Source organism: Physeter macrocephalus, chromosome 15, assembly GCF_002837175.3.
Source record: "Physeter macrocephalus isolate SW-GA chromosome 15, ASM283717v5, whole genome shotgun sequence".
Lineage (NCBI taxonomy): Eukaryota > Metazoa > Chordata > Mammalia > Artiodactyla > Physeteridae > Physeter > Physeter macrocephalus.
The window spans coordinates 32826435-32846969 of record NC_041228.1 but is presented as its reverse complement, the minus strand read 5'-3'; the positions used below and the strand labels follow the sequence as shown (position 1 = coordinate 32846969).

At 31.0% G+C, this 20535-nt stretch overlaps 1 protein-coding gene across 37 annotated transcripts in view; it reads left to right on the top strand.

Annotated features, from left to right (window-relative positions):
* RIMS2 (regulating synaptic membrane exocytosis 2) overlaps window positions 1–20535 on the top strand; it is a 566717-nt gene that overhangs the window by 385918 nt on the left and 160264 nt on the right. For 11 of the 37 annotated variants that reach the window (XM_024129927.3, XM_024129929.3, XM_055091129.1 and 8 more), the window contains one exon: window positions 12210–12242. The exons of 23 other annotated variants lie outside the window; for them this stretch is intronic. In XM_024129927.3, the coding sequence (XP_023985695.1) occupies window positions 12210–12242 (33 nt within the window). Of the gene's footprint in view, window positions 1–12200; window positions 12243–20535 lie in introns of all 37 variants that reach the window. 3 more of the 37 variants (XM_024129926.3, XM_024129936.3, XM_024129940.3) reach the window with 2 other exon arrangements.

The window sequence follows — 20535 nt, the reverse complement described above, 5'->3', positions numbered from 1 at the left end:
GTGCTCTTTAAATTGTTGTCTTGATATAGGATTGGCTACATGGTGTGATGAAAACTAGCTGGAATATAGTTAGTTTGTAGAAATGTTGGTTTTTTAAATATCACTTAACCTTATAGTTAAGTCTTCATGAGTAAATTGTTTCTTCAAATTATCTAATAGTTATTAAATCAATTTTTAAGCTTCCCTATCTACAACTTAAATTCACAACTGACTATTTACTTGATGCAATTATCCCCCTAGAAGAAAATGTTTTCTGTACTTGAATGGATTTCTAGTTTGCATCTGAGCAATGTGACGTATTCTTTCAAAGTCATACTTACAATTAAATTACATTATGCATTTTTCACCTTTACTCTTTGGTAGTAGATGTACAATATCATGGGCTACACTTTGTACTTAAATTTTAATTTTAAGATCTTTATTATTTAACATTAAGAAGACTTTTATTTTTTAAATTACCATAATAGTCCTTTAATAGAAAAGACTATCTTTAAGGTGCTGCATACTTAGAGCTTTTTTGCTATTTTTTCTTTAATGTGACTAAAACACTTTTCAAACAATTTGAGCATTTTCCTGACATAAAACTAGTTTGCTTTTAATTACATTAAATATTTCATTTTAATTATATGACCTATAAATTCAAATAGGGCTAGGTATGAGCTGTTCTTAGCATTGTTTTTGGGGTGATGAATTAATGAGTTGGTAGTCAGTTCTGTTCTTTTTATGACTTTAATTCTGTTTTAAAATAGACACTTGGGTTTCAACATAGGATTTGACAATAGACACATTTAGAACTTCTGGAAAATCTTCTAGACTCAGTGTCTTAATTTTACCATCTCTGGTATAGGTTCTCTCCCACAAAACCTGACTAATCAGTGATAAGAAGCCAGAGCAACTCTAATTTTAGAGCTGGAAATGACCTTAGAAATTTCCAGACCAGCTTTCTTACCTCAAATGTAACAGATAAGAGGGGCTGTGACATTTGTCTAAGGTTATACCGCTAGTTAATGGCAGAAATGTTCCTAAAAGCCTCCTCAGCCCAGTAATGTATCTGTTACCTCCTTTACGTCACTGATAGCCTTGATCTAGGTCTTCTTTCATTGTTATATTGCCTGCTATTTATAAATGGATGGTTATGAGTTTTTTGTTGTTGTTGTTACTGCCATATAATAGATTTTCTTCAACTAAAATGTTTGTCAATTCAGAGAAAGTGTTTAAAAATTAACCCTATTATATGTTAAGGTATTTTGCTCCACACTTCAGAAAATGCTGTCTACAGGTATATAGAAAGGCTGAACCATTTTCAAAACAAGCCATTTCTACTTCTGTACACTCAATTTTACTTCAGAAGGTAGCGTGTCCTTCTTTTTTGGAACATCACAAACTTTATCAAATGGTGATAGGTGAAACAACTTTTTAAATGACAAATGTAGAGAATTTTAGAAAATTTTATTTTAGGAACAACCCTTTATTGCTTGTGAAATCTTAAATATTATATATTGATAGATAACCCAAAGTGCAGGTTATTCAAAATCAAGAAATAATGTATTATAAATGAATTTATTATTTTCCTCAACATGGGGAAATTAGTCTGTTGTTTTTGTGTTACTACAGGTTAACTTTAAGGAGCAGATGATTCCTTTGTTCTTTTAGCTAAAGAGGGCTGAACTAGTCTTGGAATTTGCCAGAAGATTTGTATATTCTTTAAAGGTTTTAAGATTTTTCTTTCCACTAGCAGTTGATTCAGATATAGCATCTTTATCTGGATAGTTTACCACTTGGGAAAACTATATTGCATCTTTATCAGATTATTTACCATTTAGGAAATCAGGGGGTCAGCTACACACCAAAGTGTAAATTTAACTCCCAAAGCAAGAAGTTTGTTTCCTTGCAGTAACTGATTTATGTTGGACCAGAACAAATGTTCTTTATTAATAACATTTATTTCAGGCCTAGGAACAGGAAAACCCTTACACTTAATGCCGTCATTTCTAGCAGTTTAAGTAATCAAAGTGGTGTATCCAAAATCATCCATATTTGATGTTGCAGTATAGCATATTTTTTCATTTTTGATAGTGATTTTTATCTTCCTATTTATGTTTTGCTTAGCTTAATATTATAAAATAGGGTAGTATTTCACTATTTATGGCCAGAGGTGAATAAGTACCAGAGAATTGTTTATGGCATGGTGAAACTTCCTGGGGATTAAAATGTACATAAATAACTGTCTACTTGACTCACTGCTTTAGAAACATGTGATTAAAAAGAAAAGCAAGTGTATACTTAAGTGTTTATGAATGCTACTATGAGATTAAGATCAAATGGTGACAAGTGAATTTTTTGATACATGACCTGCAAGAACCTACATGATCTGTACTCCCTCCACTTTCCATTCCATTACCTCTTTAACCTCGTCTTCTATGACTTTCCCTTTTGTTCACTCTGCTCCAGCCACAGAGACCTTCGTGCTTTCGTAGAACATGTCAGACATGCTCCCACCTCAGGACATTTGCATGTGCTGTTCTTCTACCTGTAATGCCCTCCCTAAATAACCATAGGGTAACTCCCTTACTTCCTTAAGTTCTTCACTCAAAACCTTCCTTCTTAATGAGGATTTCCATGACTAGTCTATACAAATTTTCATCACACCCTGCACATTTTATTTACTTCTTACCTACTTCATGTTTGTCTTCTTAGTACTTATCAATATCTGTCACAAAATATTTTACTCATTTATCTTGTTTATAATTTATTTCTCCCACTAGAATATAAACTTTATGAGAGCATAGGTTTTTGACTTTTTTTTTTTTTTTTTTTTTTTGCTGTTGTATCCCCAGTGCCTAGACATGCCTGGGTTATAGTAGGTGCTGAATATGTATTTGTTGAATGAATGAATATTATATTATGCTACAGGTAACTCCAAATGATTTTAGATAAGCCAGGTAACTCATATTCAGTGATACCAAACTGTTACTAATTTTTATTGAAATAATATCCTATAGCACATACATTTTTCTGTTGTTTAATGAAAGTACTAAATATGGTAGTAAAATAAATAGCCATCTTATCTTATCATATATTAAAATGTTAGGGATTTTCTCTTGATATATATGAAATTCTCTGCATTTTAGTTCCATATAAACATTTCATTTCACCACATTAAAATATGTTTAGCAAAATGTTTATTTCTAAAATAAAATTATTTAATATCAACTAAGAAGAAAACTTTATTTGACAAATCATTTAAATCATCATTTTCTTCATACCTTCAAAAATTCTTTTATTGAAAATAGATTTTAGAATTTCCTGGAAGTAAACTTAAATGCTTTGGATTTTGAAATCTATAAAACAATTTTAAGTGTCACATTTCTATATTTAAAACATTAGCTACGTACTACTGAAAGTTTATGGGAGAATTTAGGGGAAAAAAATTAAAAAATAATTGGATCCCTGAAGTAATTTTAGGTTCTTATTGCACAAATTATCTAATGTTTCTGACAAACTCTGATTATTTTTTTTGATTTATACTAGAAGTTACATGGGAAGACCAGCAGAAAAAGGTGAATGGTACATTAAGTGATGACAAACCATTGCCGAAAAAGAAAGACCAATCTGAGCCAGGTTTGTCAGGATTTGGAAAGCCCCTGAAAGCATGAGGCGATAAGCATTGCATTTCATGCTTTTTAAATATGTGTGTGCTTGTTGTACCTCATTTTTCTCACTTTGGTGTGAACTTTAGACTGTGTAGAGTCTGTTTAGATTAGAGTGGTGAGAACTTTATTTCAAGATTTGTTTAGAAAACTACACATATTTTTGGGAAAATAACAATTATTTTATTATTAAGATTATTTCTTTAGGAAAAAAATGACTCACTTAAGCACAAATGATAACTTAACTTATATATTTGGTTATTTTGATCCAAATTAAACTACCCTCATGAGAGGTGCTTACGTCCCTAAAGAAGTACTATAGAAAGCTCAATATATATATTTTTAAAGTTTGTCTTCGTAAGCTATTCCTTATTTTTAATTGCAAATGCTATCGAGATATTTTACCAATTGGTAATGATTTATTTACAAATTCTGGAGCTAAAAATATTACAACAAAACCAAGATGTAATGATAGCATAGTATTCTAATTCAATAAAGAGCCTCTTCAAACCATTAATTCTACCAGTAAGTTGAAATGAAGTGATTTTATTTTCTCTCTCTTGCTTCTCTTTTTTGGGGAGATAAGATTAATTAAGCAGAGGACAAAAACTTGAACCAGGAGTAAAAAGAAGAGAAGCAAAATGCAGAGATAACCAATCAGCTGAATAATCAGTACTACTTTTAATCAGTAATTGGATGAGAGTACAATGAAAATTTCATTCAAAATTTTAGAATACAGATGGATTTTTTTTATAACACTATCATCATTAAATGGCTGAGTCTATAGTAACAGGGTTAATGTCTTTTTATGTGGTAACTTGGTTCATGTTAACTCTCTGAAACATATAGTTCAAAATATGTCAATATATAAATTAAACTGATTTATTAACAAGTATTCATTGCTATCCTGTAGTATGCCAGGCATTATGGTAGGCACTGAGTTACTGCGGTAGACAAGAACGATGCCGCAATTGCCCTCACAGAGCTTACATTCTGGCAAAAATATGTAAGTTGAAAATAATTATAACTAAAGATTTAGTTATTATAATTGTGATAGTGCTATTAAGGAGAATAGGATGTTCTGAGAAAAAGTATTATGTTACATAAGTCTGGAGAGCAAGGAAAAATGCCATAGTGCAAATGGCTTAATCTGTGAATTCTCTTTTAGTGAAACAGTTAAATACTGAAAATAAAAAAATAAATAAATAAACTGGGATTCACATTGCAAATTTAAATATATTCATGCAGTTGTAAGAAAAATATCTTACATTTTTTTTCAGATCTTCAATTAAGAATTGCTTAGCTTATTTGGAAAATAATAATTAGCTTAATATATTTCAGAGGATTTAAAAAAGTAAACAAAGTATAAAATGGGTTTTATGTTATGATTTATACAACAAAAACTATTACTCTCAAAGTGTCTCCTTGCTGTGTTGTGTGATGTAGGTTATCCTTGGTCATAAATTATTATTTATTTGTCTTGTTTGCCATCATTTCTGATTACATGAATATGTTTGTGGCCATATATATCTATGGTAAATAAATTACATTGACTATTAAAATCATGAAAGATTGCAGTATTTGGCTAAACATATTTTTAAATCTCACAAACAAAATTTTTAAAAATTTCCTTTAGATATTATTAATTTGTGTATTCTCATATATTGCATGTATTTTTTCTCACTTAAGCCTTCTAACTGAGTATAAACTATGTGAGCAGTGGAGGAAAATTAATGTAGAGTGCCTTAATGTCATGGTTTAAATTGCTTATAGATTTTCAATCTTGGCAGTTATGCATTTTCCTATATACTGGGAAATTCCTGGAAATTCAAATCCTAAATGTCGTGAGTAAGTATGCAATATGCTAAGGCCATATGCTGTGTTAAATTTTAGTGTTCATAAATATTTTTATTTGTTTGTTTCTAAAAGTGAGGTAGGATATGTTGAGAATATTTTTAATTATTGAAACTTTGGAGTGATAGAATGGGAGGAAAATAGTAGGATATCAGGTGGGGCTAATTGCATTTCAATAACATGTTTATGAGCCTGGGCTTTACAGAAAACATGTTTGGATTTATTCTTTGTTTTATATTTAGATACATCTACCATATTAATAATTTAGTAATTGTAATCAGGGTTTAATACATAATTTTTATTCACTAAAATCTAAGAGATCATCTTCCATTAATAGTCAAGGATTCTTCATCAGAGGATTATTGTAGTAAACATGTGGCATTAGAAAAAGTTTGTAAGGACTCGAACCCAAACCCAAGATGCAAAGTTAGATATGTATCAATAGCATATATCGTTATCTTTTCCTTTTGCTGTTTTATGAAAATCTATGCAAGAACAATACCTTGGAATTCTGCCATTTTAAGGATGTATACTAACAATTAAAGCATCACTTGAAATTTTTATTTTAAATATAAGACTATGGAACTGGAGGACTAAATGGCATTATATAGACTAGAAAATGGGTTAACAAATACTTAGATGAACTTTAAGTAATATGCATTAGTATCTGTTTCTTTTAAGAAAAATACATCTCTGAACTAGGTTGTTCTGAGATAATTATGAGCAAAATGGGTGATTTTTTTTCCCAGTATTTCTAACTTAACTGACAGCAATGTAGATGAAAATCCCTGGGAAAGATAATGATGTTTATCATATTAGTATTTTTGATGTGATCATAAAATATAAGAATTCTACAAATGATTTTAAAACCCAGATTTTATGGATGATGTTCAGAGTAAATCACTAAATGTCTTCCTCATTTAGAATGTGGATTAGATTTTGTTTAGGCTGTAAAGTTAACAAAACATTCTTAATGCAAATCAAGGACATATGAGCATGGAAAATCTGTTGTTTATTTTCTCAATGAGCAATCTGATTCTAGGTGAGAATACTATGGCCTACAGTAATGCAGTGTTATTAAACATTGAAAACAAAGTTTAATCTGTTGAAATTTATTTTTTTCGCTTTGTGAGTTTATCTGTTCTTCTAGTAATTAGGACAGTATCTGGGAAAAGAGCATATTTTTACATAAAATATTTTATCTCATATTTTACTTAAACTCAAAAGTAGTGTGTTGAGAAAGCTAACTTCAGTTAGACTAAATGAATGTTTTAGAAATGATATAGTTTCTCAGTTTCTCCAAAATAAAAAAGTCTTGGACTTAAATAGTTCAGAATCTACTTTGAGATGTAATTATAAATGATTTCTGATATGTTTGATGATTACTTGATACTATTCATAAAAAGATTGCCCACCTTGATTTGTCATTTTCTAAGTAGAAGGTATGCTATATCTAGGAAAATCTAGGATTGACTTAGCTGCTTTTTCTCTAATTATCCTGAATCATGACAGTGCTACTTACCTTGCTGTATCTTATCTGGAATATAAATCCTTGTGTTTTTCTGGAAAAGTGAGGGCAATGAAACACTTTGCTGGGTTACTGTATGATTATACAGTATTTTGGAAATTGAAAATACTCAAAGTAACAAGTTGTGTTTTACTACGTGCTTTTGTGTGCATAAGCCCCTAGTTTTGGCATTGTTATGATTTAATGTATTAACCTTTAATTTTTTCCAACATGGACATTTCCATATTGTATTCTTTATGGATTTGTAACTATGGTGAAGGTAGGGATTTTCTTTTACTTAGTTCAACCTTTGGAATTATGCTTTATAAAATTTATCATCAGGAAAAGTAAATATTCAAAGGTGTATTTTGTGGGTGAATTTTATATTTAAATTTTTTCTTGACTATTTTGGTGTTATGAACTTTTGCTTCCTTTCATTATTGAATAATTTGACATTTTTTTAAAGTAGAAGCAATTTTTTTCAGCCTAACTCAATATTCTAATTTAGTCTTCAAATTAGATGCTAGTCTAATTCATCTAATCTGGTAAAAATAATCGAGGTTGTGTTCTTGGTCCATATTAGCAGGTTGGTAATTTCTGATTATTTCTGGATTGTTGTAGAATGAATGTACTTTATTTTTGGCAGAAAAAAGTGACGTAAAACAAACTAAGTAAATATCTTATAGAACACAAGTCAACTGACGGAATTTTGGAATTAAATACTACTAACACCCTCAGATGTAAATACAGCATTGTTTGTTAACAAGGATGTTCTCCTGGAATAAAGTGAGATTTCATGATTTATGAATTTAGTTGCTCATTTAAAGTTAGTTCAGTTTCCTCTAAACATACAGATAAGTTTATAAGGCCAAGCCTGTACTTAAGTGACTTTCTTTTTTATGATATAGCATCCTGTAGTTTGAAAATCAATTATTTTAAACACCCTCAATAAATACTCTAAGTATGTTTTTCTTCTGCATTTAAAATTGCATTACATGTCAGACTCCAAGGATAGAATCAGAAAATAAACTGGCACAGCTAGAACTAGGAAACAAAACATTTAAAAAAGAAACATTTTTGTTAGCTTTAAAAATAGCTTAATATTTTAAAAGATTGTACTTTGCTTATTTCAATAGGTAGGTAGATGCTTTTGTAAATATTCAATAATTTTATGGTTGTTGGAAAAATTATGGAAAGTAATAATTAGTTTAGAAAATAAATTCAAATAACTTAGATTGAGGAATTTTTCAACAAGATTTTTGTCACAGTGGAGAAGTTTTAGTTTGAAATCTGTAAACTTTGGTAAATATTTTGTTTTTATGTTCTAGGTCTGTCCTGATCTTTGTATCATTGAGACGCCTACTAAGTAGATGCTTTTTTAGGCTTTATTTTGAAAGGTACCTTGCCTTCCCTCAAAGGAAACATTCTAAGGCTCCTGTGACCTTAAAAAGCCCTCATAATTATGATTAACTTTTAATTATGTGCAAGTTCTAATATACGCTTAAAGTCTTGAGGCATCTCTTTCATTGTCTGGAATCTTTCTAAGAGAATACTTCCTTCTATACAATATATATTGATATTTACTCAAGTACAGTTAAATCTGATAATAGAACCAATATTATTATGTCTGTTGTTAGTCAGCAGATTTTCAAATAGATATCATATAACCTTGTTAAAAACTGCATTTATGCATAAACAGGCCTCATGTCTATGCCTTTTTAAATTCATTACAGATTATTATTTCTGTTTGAACTTGAGATGTGTTCATTTGAAATATAATGGTAGTTAATATACTATATTGGTAAGGAAAATTTTGGTTTGCACAAAATTTTACATAAAAGCTAATATTATATTCATCCTCATAAACTTACTTTACACCATATAACTTAATGAAAATGAGTATTTTATTATATATCTGTTTATCTTCAGTAGATTTTTATAACTTGAAGGACAAATACAGACAGGTTTATTGTGTGTGTGTGTGTATATATATATATATAATTATTATTATTTCTACTTTGCTTGATTAAGGACCATTCTTTTTACAGTTTGCACACTGATGGTACTTTAAATTTAAAAATATTTTTCCAAAATAATTACCATAAATGATATTTATGAGTTATTCATTATATTTTATTAATGTCTTTCAGTGTAGTATATGAAAATATTTTATTTCTCTTTTGTTAGCTCACGTGATGTAATGAACCTCCCTCAAATACTGTACACTCTTATTACAAAGTTTTTATATTTTCTAAATCTGAAACTAAGATCCAGCCATAGTTGTGACAGTAATAGACACCTAAGAGAGGGTATACTTTTACTATCTTTAATCACTCTAACTGGTTATTGGTTAAATGAAGTGTTGGAAAGATTTCTCATTAGAACTGCCATTAACAGCACTGAAAGTAGAATGTTTGACTGTGGCAAAGTAATGATTAAAGGAAAATTAGGGAGATCGGAAGAGTGAAGGGGATACTCTTGCCTCCTTCAAGGTTCACTGAAATCTGCAATTCATTACAATAATATATATGAAATAAATTTTTATAGTTTATTGCCATTTAAATAAGACCTAGCTATTTAAAGGGTATAGTTTCTCTTTTTAAGTGTGGCTAGTTTAATACAAATAGTATATATTAAAAACTGTAACCACGAAGACGAAAAGAAAGTCAAAAATTTTTTAAATATATTTGGTATAATTGAAAGTTATACATTGAAGTTTTATGATTTAAATTAGTATTCTACCTGCTAATTAAAGTTAAGTGATTTTTTATGTAAGATTAATTATGATCTATTTATTAATGGATCATATTCACATAAGTGATGGAAAAATGATTTAATGGGCACTTTCAGTTAATAGTGAGATCCTGGTCAAAATCTTTCATTTTCATCCTTTTCTAAAATATAAATTTTGTATTATTTTCTAAAAACAATTAAATTGTTGGTGCTAAGTTACATATTCCTCACAAGAGTAAAAAGTATTGGTAAATTACTAGCATAGTTGTACCATGTACCTCTTTTTTAAAAGGTTCTAATTACTACTATGTAATAAAATGTCCACTTCAGGTATCAACATAAAAAGATTTTTTTCCCTTACTAGACTTTTTATTTCACATGTTTTTATTGGGTCATATAGCATCTAGTAGAAAGAAATTTGACCTGGTAATCAGGAGACCTCTGTTCTATTTCTGGTTCTGCCACTGAACTTGTTTTATGACCTTGGGTAAGTCACTTGAACTCTATGTGCTTCAGTTATTCTCTATAATAAATTAATAAATGGGTTGGAAAGAAATTTGAATGTTTTGAATCCATACAACATGAAACATATTGCCTCAATGCCGTTATAAAATAGTCAAGATACAGGAAAATACTAGGTAGTGAAAGGATATTTATTTATGTTGTTTTTATGTTTTCTGCAAAAAAATAAAATGTTTTCTTAGAGGTAGAATATACGTAAGCAGTTATTTCATCCAATTCATACCAACTTCAATTTAGCATGTGTGGAAACTTCGTTAGTAGTGTGGTAAATATGTATATAGGGAAGTTTTGCCTATGAAAAATAATGCAAAATATGATACAGTTCAGCATTAACCTATGATATTAATATATCTCAGATTTTTCTATTTTATCTTCTTTGAGAAATGGGTGGACTGGGGATGCAAAAGAAAATATGGCATATAGCATGTTAATGTAGGAGCACACTTCAGGAGGATAATACTTTTCTAGTGGTCGATCCTATTGGCAAAGTCTAGTCTGTAATATAATCGTGATGAGATTTACTGTCTAATTTTGAACAGGTCAAAGGTGTGCTCACATAATAATCAAAATGACATTGTTAAGTTTCAAAATGTGTCATTTTTTTTTTCAGTTCTCTGTAATACATACTAGGATTTCTCTTTTCTCTTAGAAAAAATGTTTTGGATATCTCAGCCCTTCTTTCCTAGTGGAAAATTTTCATTTTCTCACTATTCAGAGAAAGAGATAAATTTGTTATTGGAAAGATTTCTCTCAAGAGTTATCATTTCAATATATCAATATTCCAAATATATTTTGGTATAACATGTTTTTCTATAAATCGCTCAGAAACTATGATACAAGTATTGCAGAAATGAATGTGGTGTTTTGAATTAAGAACTTTGTAATACCTAATTTGAAGCCAAGGAGGTAATTAAAATAGGACATTTTGGTCTTGTGTTATATTGTTTATCTGTATCAGTTATACTAATACTAACTCATTAATATCTTTTGGAAAAAAGTTTTCTTAGAATGCTCAGTTTAGCAGACCTTTCCTGCTTAATCACTGTATAAAATGTCTTCTGAAGTTCTCCACTACCAATGGGTAAAGAAGTGTTTCCAAAATATGTGTTGTATCTGTTATAGTAGATGTTGGACTTGGATGGGCAAATTTAAATGGAAACATCAATGATCTGTTATGTGGTGTCTGTAAGAATTTTCTGAATAAGTAAGCCTCATAGGGAATATGATCAAAGAAAATTTGTCTAAATTGAAGATTAACTTGAATCTTTAATATTTAAATAAAACCATATATTTCAGCTACTCTTTTTTATAATGAGTTTTATTATATTTGTTACTCTCTAGAATATTTTTATAATAATATTTTGCTGTACTGAAGTAACTCAATGAATTATTGGCCTAACTTGGTCATACTTATTTTCACGTATGTACTCATCAATTTAGGAAACTTAAAAGGCACAGAAGTCTGCTCAAGCTATTTTTATTGCTCTTTTTAAGATGATTCAATTAAGTTCTTTCCTTTCAATGATAAGTAAAAATTCTAAAAGCATTTTCACAGATCTTAAATGGACTCAGTAATGTCTTAAACAATATGGTCATACAAGTAATGTTGTTTTTACTAATGGTATCTTTCTTCAGCATCACTGTTCAGGATTGGCTATGCATAAATAATTGTATACTTTTGAATCCTCTTTATTTCTACACTAACTTTGTTTTTCTGATCCTGCTAACCCATAGTGGCTTAACCAGTTCACCATCAGTTCTTCCATATTTTTTTCTTTTAATATGGTATGTATATGATTATATCTTCCCTACAACTGTGCACAGGATCTTTTCTCAAAATGATTTGAGGCCCTTTCCTTCAGTGTCACTTTTTACCTTTTGAGTACATCCACTCACATCCATCTCCTTTGTCTATGTCTGTCCATTACATGATGTGATCACAGAAGAAGTGGACTCCACAAGGAGAAGACATGCAGGTGTGTCTCTTCTACTGCTTTTCTTTGTTATTTTTCATTTATCTAACTTGTCTTAGAAATTTTTTACTGTTTTTTACTTATTTTATAATTTTTCATTCTCTTCCTATATTAACAAAATGTTAAATCTGCAGGCATTTTTATTTTAGGTAGTTGTATATTCAACTTTTAACAGCAACTGCTCCAATTAGATGGATAAAAATAAAATGATTAATTTTATGTCATAGGTGTATATGCATTTTTTCCATAACTGGGTAAATAACTCCAGATTCACATATATGTATATTTATATATAGTCAGGTAGATTAAATTAACAAATTAATCATAACTTGTACTTCAATTTACTTTAGGCTTAAAACTTGTTTTCAGCTTTTTAATACATAATTCTAAAAGTATTTTATTTTTATCTTGAGTTCAGCAATGTGCTAGATTATGGAAAATACTAAAGACCTAATACATGCCCTAAACAAGCTATCAGTATCACAGAGGAGTTAAAATATGTGGGTAACATGCTGTGTTTATGTGCTAATGTGGATGACTCTAACAATATATTCTACAAAGGTATAACGTCAAATAAAATTTGCTTCAAATAGATGGCCAGACAAAGCTTCATGAAAGAAGTAACACTTGGACTAAAACTTGAACATTCATTCAACACATTTATTAAGCACGTGCTGTGTGGTGCTGTTCTAGGTGCTGGAAATAACAGGACACACAAAATGGCCCCCATCCTCATGGGCTTTTTCTAGTGTGAGTTTAACAAGTAAACTCAATAATATTATAGGTGCTATGAGAAATCTATATATACATGATTTATGTATATATAGACTACAATGGAATCACAAAGGATGATGTTATTATTTCCACCTGAGCAGTATGGATATTAGTTCAAGAAAGACTTCACAGAAGCAATGATCCTTGAGTTGAACGTTAAAAACCAGAAATATGTTGGCCTTGTGTGTAGAGAGTATGACAGGCAGAGGAAACAAGGTGGGAAAATGGCTCCAAACAAGTTTAGGCAAAAGAAGCCAGGGGAGGGTTTCTGAAGATTGTGTAAGTTATTGAGGTGTGTAAAGCAAGAGGGAGACATGATCAGATATTTGTTTCTAGAAAGACTACTTTGGAAACTAGGTAAAAAATGGAGCGGAGCTCTATAAGCAGAAAGATGATTTATAAGGATATTGCATAAATCAGTTAAGAGATCATAATGGGCTGAATCAATAGAGGTGGTTGATACATGAGAAGTTATTTAAAGATGTAGAATCTATAAGACAGTTATCGATTGGATATTACTGATGCAAGGAAAAGGAAGAATAAGATAATCTTGCGTGACTGAAATGTTTGGATATATGGTGGTATATTTTATCTTACAGGGAATATGGGTTGAACAAATATTTAAGTGCAAAATAAAGACTTCAGTTTGGGGATGGGTTAGTTTGAGGTTCCTTTGGAATATTTAAGTGTAAATATCTAATAGCAGTCATTGGATGGAACTCTGGAGAGAAGTCTGGGCTAAATTATTGCAATCACAGTATTCTTTTTAGCATGAAAATTATTCCCTTTTTTGTTTTGTTTCTTTGATTGTTCTGAATATTGTCCATTGGTATGTATTTCAAATTTTAACTTCGATTCTTATTATATTTGTTTGGCATCTATACCATATTTTGAGTGCTGTGAGCTTTCATTTGCCATTTTGTTCTACTTGCATTATGTTCTAAAAGGTAAAGAGAAGTAACATTCATTGTAGGGGAAGTTTAACATAAGTGTATATGTGTATACGTATAAATGCATATATAAACTGTTACTAAAATTTCTCCAAATTTTCAATTATTGATTTACTGCCAAACTTCTCATTACCTATTCTATTTATTTTATAGATATTCTCTGTTCTTTATTACATCCTATATTTAATGGACTTAATATTATTAACACAGGTACTCAAGATTGCTCAGTCATGGGGAGTTCCCTGGTGGTCCAGTGGTTAGGACTCCGCTCTTTCACTGCCGAGGATGCGGGTTCCATCCCTGGTCAGAGACCTAAGATCCCGCAAGACACGCGGCATGGCCAAAAAAAAAAAAAAAAAAAAATGTGCACGATTGCTAAGTCATGAAAACCATAACCCTAGAACACTGAAATCTTATCAGAAAATGAAAATCACTCAGTTTATAAGGAGGCACATAATGTCAACTCTATGTTCAATACTCTGTTAGATAGCTTAGATGTTATGAGAGACACAGTAGATTCGAGAAATTTTTTATATAAGTTTAAGCTTAACATTTTATTAAGTAATATTGTGATATTTTAACCAAAAAGTCTCAAATGCAATATGTGTATGTACATATATATAAAAACATCACATCATATATGAAAGCTACTATTGATAAAGTGTAATACGTAATTCTTTAAAGCCTATAAATACTCAAATATAAGAGAAGAGAGTTAAGAAAGTTCTTGGATCTTGAAATAATAGGAATACCCAAACATGGAATAAACATGGTTTTGAGCATTTCTTCCTTGTGTGGGGTGGTGTGGAGGAAATTGGAAAGATTATTAGAAGTCAGGAGATCTAGTTTTAGCCCTAATCTTGCTAGTGAACTGTGATTCCAGACACGTAATTTAATGTATTCGGGTTTCAGCTGTCTCATATTTAAAATGGGGGTTTAGAATGCATTGTTTTTACGTTCTTTATGGAAATAAAATTGCATCTGCATTAAGAACTTAATCCCGATTGTAAGATGTTACTGCTAAATTCTCAAAATATTATTCATGCCCTGTTAATACGATGACATTCAATTTTACCTAGGCCAATTGTCCGCTTTAACTCTCTTTCATAAGAATATCTGTGTTGGGGGAAGTATTGTTCTGGTAAGAAACAGTCTGAGAAGCAGTATTAGAGCACAGACTATACAGCTAGACTGCCTGGTCAGTCTGCTGTCACAATAAAATCTAACAAAATTGTTTCGAATGAAGTTAAAGACAACTAAGTGCTACTAGAGCCATCTTATGGAAAAAACCAAACAAACTTTTTGGCCAACTGAATACTGCTACGTCAAAGTGCTTTTGTAATGATGAAATCAGTTAATATTTAATATGTAAAGCACCTAAAAACAGTGTCTGGTACATAGTAAGCACTATACAAGTGAAGCTATTATTTTATTATCGTATAAAACATATTAACAATTTTTATTTTGAATCCTCTGTATTGAGGCCAATGCATTTTGATGTGGAAGCATTCTTTCCATGGTATGATAGAAAGATAAAATTAATTTATTTTGTTTTATGCATTACACATATCTTATACTAGTTTGTGGCTACCAGTTTAGGAGCTAGTTGTTGTACAAACTTGTGCATCAGGACTGCTACACCAGAAATGAATTTTATCATTTCTGAGGCAAGAGAGTTGGATAGAAACAGCAAGAACATTGAACCCATTTAGGTCTGAATTCTAAACCAAGTTTTGTCACCCACTAGGGACGAGACTTTGGGCTGCTTGCTTATACTTCCTATTAAACAAAATGAACTGTGGTGAGATTGAGTTAATTATGTTTAATAAAAGCATAAAAGAGCTTTTCTCTGGAGGGAGAATGCCTTTCTAAGAATAAAAACAGTGAAGGAAATTTAAAAAGAGAGATCTGACTGCAGTGTGGCAAATATAAACTTCAAAATATCAAAATCAGCATAAACAAGTTAAAAGGCAAACAACAAATTGTGAAACATATTTGCAGCAACTCAGAGTATTAAAAGCCTTAACACCTGAATCACTTTGTTGAACAAATTATATATTCTATAAAACTCTAATAGAAAAATGGGCAAAAGACCTATACAGACATTTCACTAAACAAGAAATTCAGTGGTCAGTAAATATATAAAAAATACTTTATTTTTTTCATAACCATATAGGTGACTTTTTTTTATTTTAAGATACTATGTTTTACCTACGTTAAAAAACAGCATTTTAATGCTGGGGAGAGTATGGTAAAATAGTGGCAGCATAATTTAATATTTCTAAAAAGCAATTATTTTAATATACACCAAGGGCCTTAAAATATTTGCAGATTCTGATATGGTACAAATGGAGATTCAGATAGAAATGTATGTACAAGTTTCACTAAAGCATTATTTGTAGCAACAAAAAGGATGCTACCGTGAATGTTAAGTAATGGAGGAATGGGTAAATAAATTATGATATATATCCAACCATCTAACTGAATAATTTTATTGACATAGAAGTTTGTAATTTGAAAAAAATTGAAAGTAGTAATACTTGTAAAGAACTTGTCATGGAGTTTTGTCCATACTAGGTAATCAAAAAATGGTAGTTCTTTTTAATTATTACTACTAAAACAAATTATACCAAAGGTTATTTTTTCAGAAAGATATACTTATTTAGCTCTTCACTTATGATTTATGTTTGTTATTAGCAAAATCATGGGTTTTGCAATAGCGTTTTGAATCTAAATTTAATATATCAATAATCTATGTAAACAATGAATGAGTAAGGAGTTCAGATAATATACCCACTTCTAGGATTGTTTAAAAATGGAGAGAAAAATATTTTAATAGTAGAGCTGGGCATTGGACTGTGCTTATTGACCAATTTGGTTGTCCATCTGTAGCACGAGAAACAAGACAAACTACTTAATTCTAGATATTTTTAAAAAACAAATATGTTTTACTTAAAGTACAGTCAAACAAGTAATATTTTATCCTCTATTGTCCTATTAAGGAAGCATGAATGTTGACGTAGCAGTAAAGTGTGAGATTTGAAGGCCTCTATGATCTTAGACATCATAATCTCTCCAAGTTCCAGTTTCGTCTTTAGTAAAAGAGAGTTGATAATTTGTGTGTGTGTGTGTGTGTGTGTGTGTGTGTATGCATATACTTTCAATCCTCAGAAGAATAAAAACAAATGACGAGCCAAAATGAAAAAATTTCTATTTCAAGAGTAAGCAAATAAATGTCAAAAAAAGAAAAATAAACAAAAAAACTGTGATCTACCACTTTTCTCATATAGGATTGAAAGATTGTTTTAAAGATTAGATAAATTTTTCATAGTGTCTGGCAGGTAGCTAAAAAGTTATTTTTAATACATATGTCATGAATTGTTCAAACTATTCAACTTCCTTCTCAATGTTTTTTGAACACCAATATATATATATTTTCTACTCAGAATTATAGTTAATTCTAGGTTTGCTGTGTAAATAATGATAATTAGTCTTTATTAAGAGAGGAAGAAAAATCCAAAGCAGAGGTTATTAAGATACCTTTATAAAATACACAATCTGCAAGTTTGACTATGCCAGGCGCATAATTCTATAGGTATCATAATGGCATATTAAACTATCATATATCACAATTGGCTGAATTAAAAGAGAGGTATTTCTGAAATTCTTATTCCAGTGATATAAAGGTATTTCACAGCCTGAAAATTCATTGTTCAACAAATATCTACTGAATATTTGTTATATGTCAGGTGTTATTCTAGGTGCTGGGGATCTAACAATGACAACAGCAGACAAGGTCTCTCCCGTTGTGAAAATTATATTTTTGGGAGGGTTAATGGCCACTAAATTCGGTAAGCTTAGATAGTTATAAGTGCTATTAAAAACACTTATGTAACCTAGTGCAACTGGAATGAGGAAGAAGTTATTTTAAATGGAGTAATCCAGGAAGTCTTGTCTGAAGAAGTAATATCTGAACTAAACCAGAAGAATAAGAAGAACCCAACTATGTAAAGGAGCCAGGAGATACATATGTAATTAAGATCAATAGACAAAAGGTAAAATAAGGGCATTTAAATTTCAGAAGAGAAGAATTATTTTTGCTGTAAAATATTTTTCTGAAAAGGCATTTAAGTGTCAGTGGCAGATAAGTTTTAAATATTTCAGATTTCCAGACAGGTGAATGAAGAAAGTATAGCTCTGGATGGTAGTTATGGTTAAAATATATTTTTAAAATTATTTCAGTTGAAAGGAAAGTGTATATATTGTTAAGCCAAGTTAGTAAGCAAGTTATTTGATAAGTATTAACATATACACAATACTTGCTGAATATTCATAAATCATGGTAAAAGCACATCATGATTGTTTTCAGACCACTTTCTTCCTCTTTGCTTGTTTAAAGGTCTATATTTTAATATCTATAAAAATATTGTAATATAAATGGGTTGGCATGAGCAATAAATAGGTTTAATATAAAAAAGGGTAAGCTGGCATGAATATATTGGAGATAATTGCCAAGGGAATGTAAATTAGGTTATGATTTAACTGAAGAGAAAGATGTGACTTGACAGATGGTAGTTTCTTTTATCAGCCTGCTTGAAGGCTTGAGGGGATGGGGTGTGGGATGTGAGGGTAGGGGTGAGGAAGGGAACTAATAATGGGAAAGGCAAAGTTTAACAGAAAATGAAAGACAATAAATAGAAGTATTGCATTAATTAATTACATGATGCAACTGATGGGAAGAACCTAGTCATAGATTATAAGGTCATGCAGAGTGTGAAGGAAGTTGATAGACCAGTTCAAAGTAAGGGATGAGAATCAGAAGGAATCGCTAAAAGGAAGATTACAGATTAAAAATGACTATATCACAGGTTAAGATTGGGCTCATAGGGAAATAAGTTGAAGAAGCATTACCAAAAAAGAAAATTAGCCAAAGAGGAGATGCAGCTAGAAACGGAAAAGGGAAGTTTTAAAAGGGAGAACATTGGGAAGAAGAAAGAATTAAACAAGAGTTGAGAGTGGTGTGTTGAGAGAGAGAGAAAGTTATTTCATGACTAAATATTTCAGATTATAAGTTTTGGAGAACAGACCAATGTCAGCCACCTTACAAATTTTCTAATGAGTAAAATTGAAAAAATAATAAGTCCTACCACAAACAGCTGTGCTGATTGAGTAACATAATTATAACGCATGCAAAGCTATTAGCACAATTCCTGGCATGTACAGAGTATTACTATCATTGTTAAGAACTTAATTGTGCCAGAACATTAGTATCAAGTTGTAGAATGGAAGATTTTAACTGTGTATTTTTAAAAGCGTTGTTACATTTCATTTGCTATGCCCTGATCAAATAAAATTTTAGTCTAAAAACATTATTGAGGGGCTTCCCTGGTGGCGCAGTGGTTGCGCGTCCGCCTGCCGATGCAGGGGCACCGGGTTTGCGCCCCGGTCTGGGAAGATCCCACATGCCGCGGAGCGGCTGGGCCCGTGAGCCATGGCCGCTGAGCCTGCGCGTCCAGAGCCTGTGCTCCGCAACGGAAGAGGCCGCAGCAGAGGGAGGCCCGCATACCACAAAAAAAAAAAAAAAACATTATTGAAGAAAAATTAAAAGCTAGATCCAAATCTGATCAGTGGTTATCTGAGCTGGCAGAGAGAGGACTGACAGCAAAGCTACACCAGGAACATTTTAGGGTGACAGAAATACTCTGTAGCTTGATTGCAGCAAGACTGCATGACTATATATATTTATCAAATGTCATAGACCTTTGTACCTAAGTAGTGTGAATATTAATTTTTGTAAATTATGCCTTAATAAATCTGACTTTAAAAATTATTGAAAATATACAAAGTTAAAATGAATTTTAATATATTGCTCAAGTAGTACTAAATATATGCTAATAGAAAAACTTACTTAATCTAACACAACTCAAGCAATTAATAGCCAAGTCCCACCCCAAAACAGAGCATGGTAATGGATAGGGTTGACCTACAGCTTCAGAGAGAAGAGGTGACTATAGGGGATGAGCTGGGAAACCAAGAAAGGACTAAAGCTTTGAGTCCTAAGCAGTGGTCAGTTAACCAAGAAAGATCAAGAACAAGCAAGGCAATTAACAAAGAAATAGATTCTGGATATTTTAGACATTTACTGATAACTAAAGGAAGAGCAGACATGAGAAGTCACTTTAACTTGTTTGGGAAAAGCTGAGTTTTAGGTGCTGATGGGGATTTTAGGTGCATTTAGGAGATAACCAGAAATGTGAACCTTAGGGTTACAGGAAAGGTGAAGGTAGGAACCCTCATCATTGAAGTGACAGTTGAAGCTGTGGATTTAGACAGAATCACTCAGGGATAGAATAAAACTTTAGGAAATGCATGTATTTGAAAGATGGACGGAGAAAGATGAGCCAACACAATGTCTGGTAAAGAGTGAACTAAAGGAGTGGCATTAAAGTGCAGGGCCAAACAGTTGAAGGAGAGAATGTCAAGGATAGTGCAGTAATTATATCAGATGCTGCAGTGAGGGCCAGTAGAATGGTTCTGAGGAATGATCATAGGGTTTGGCAAATATGACATTT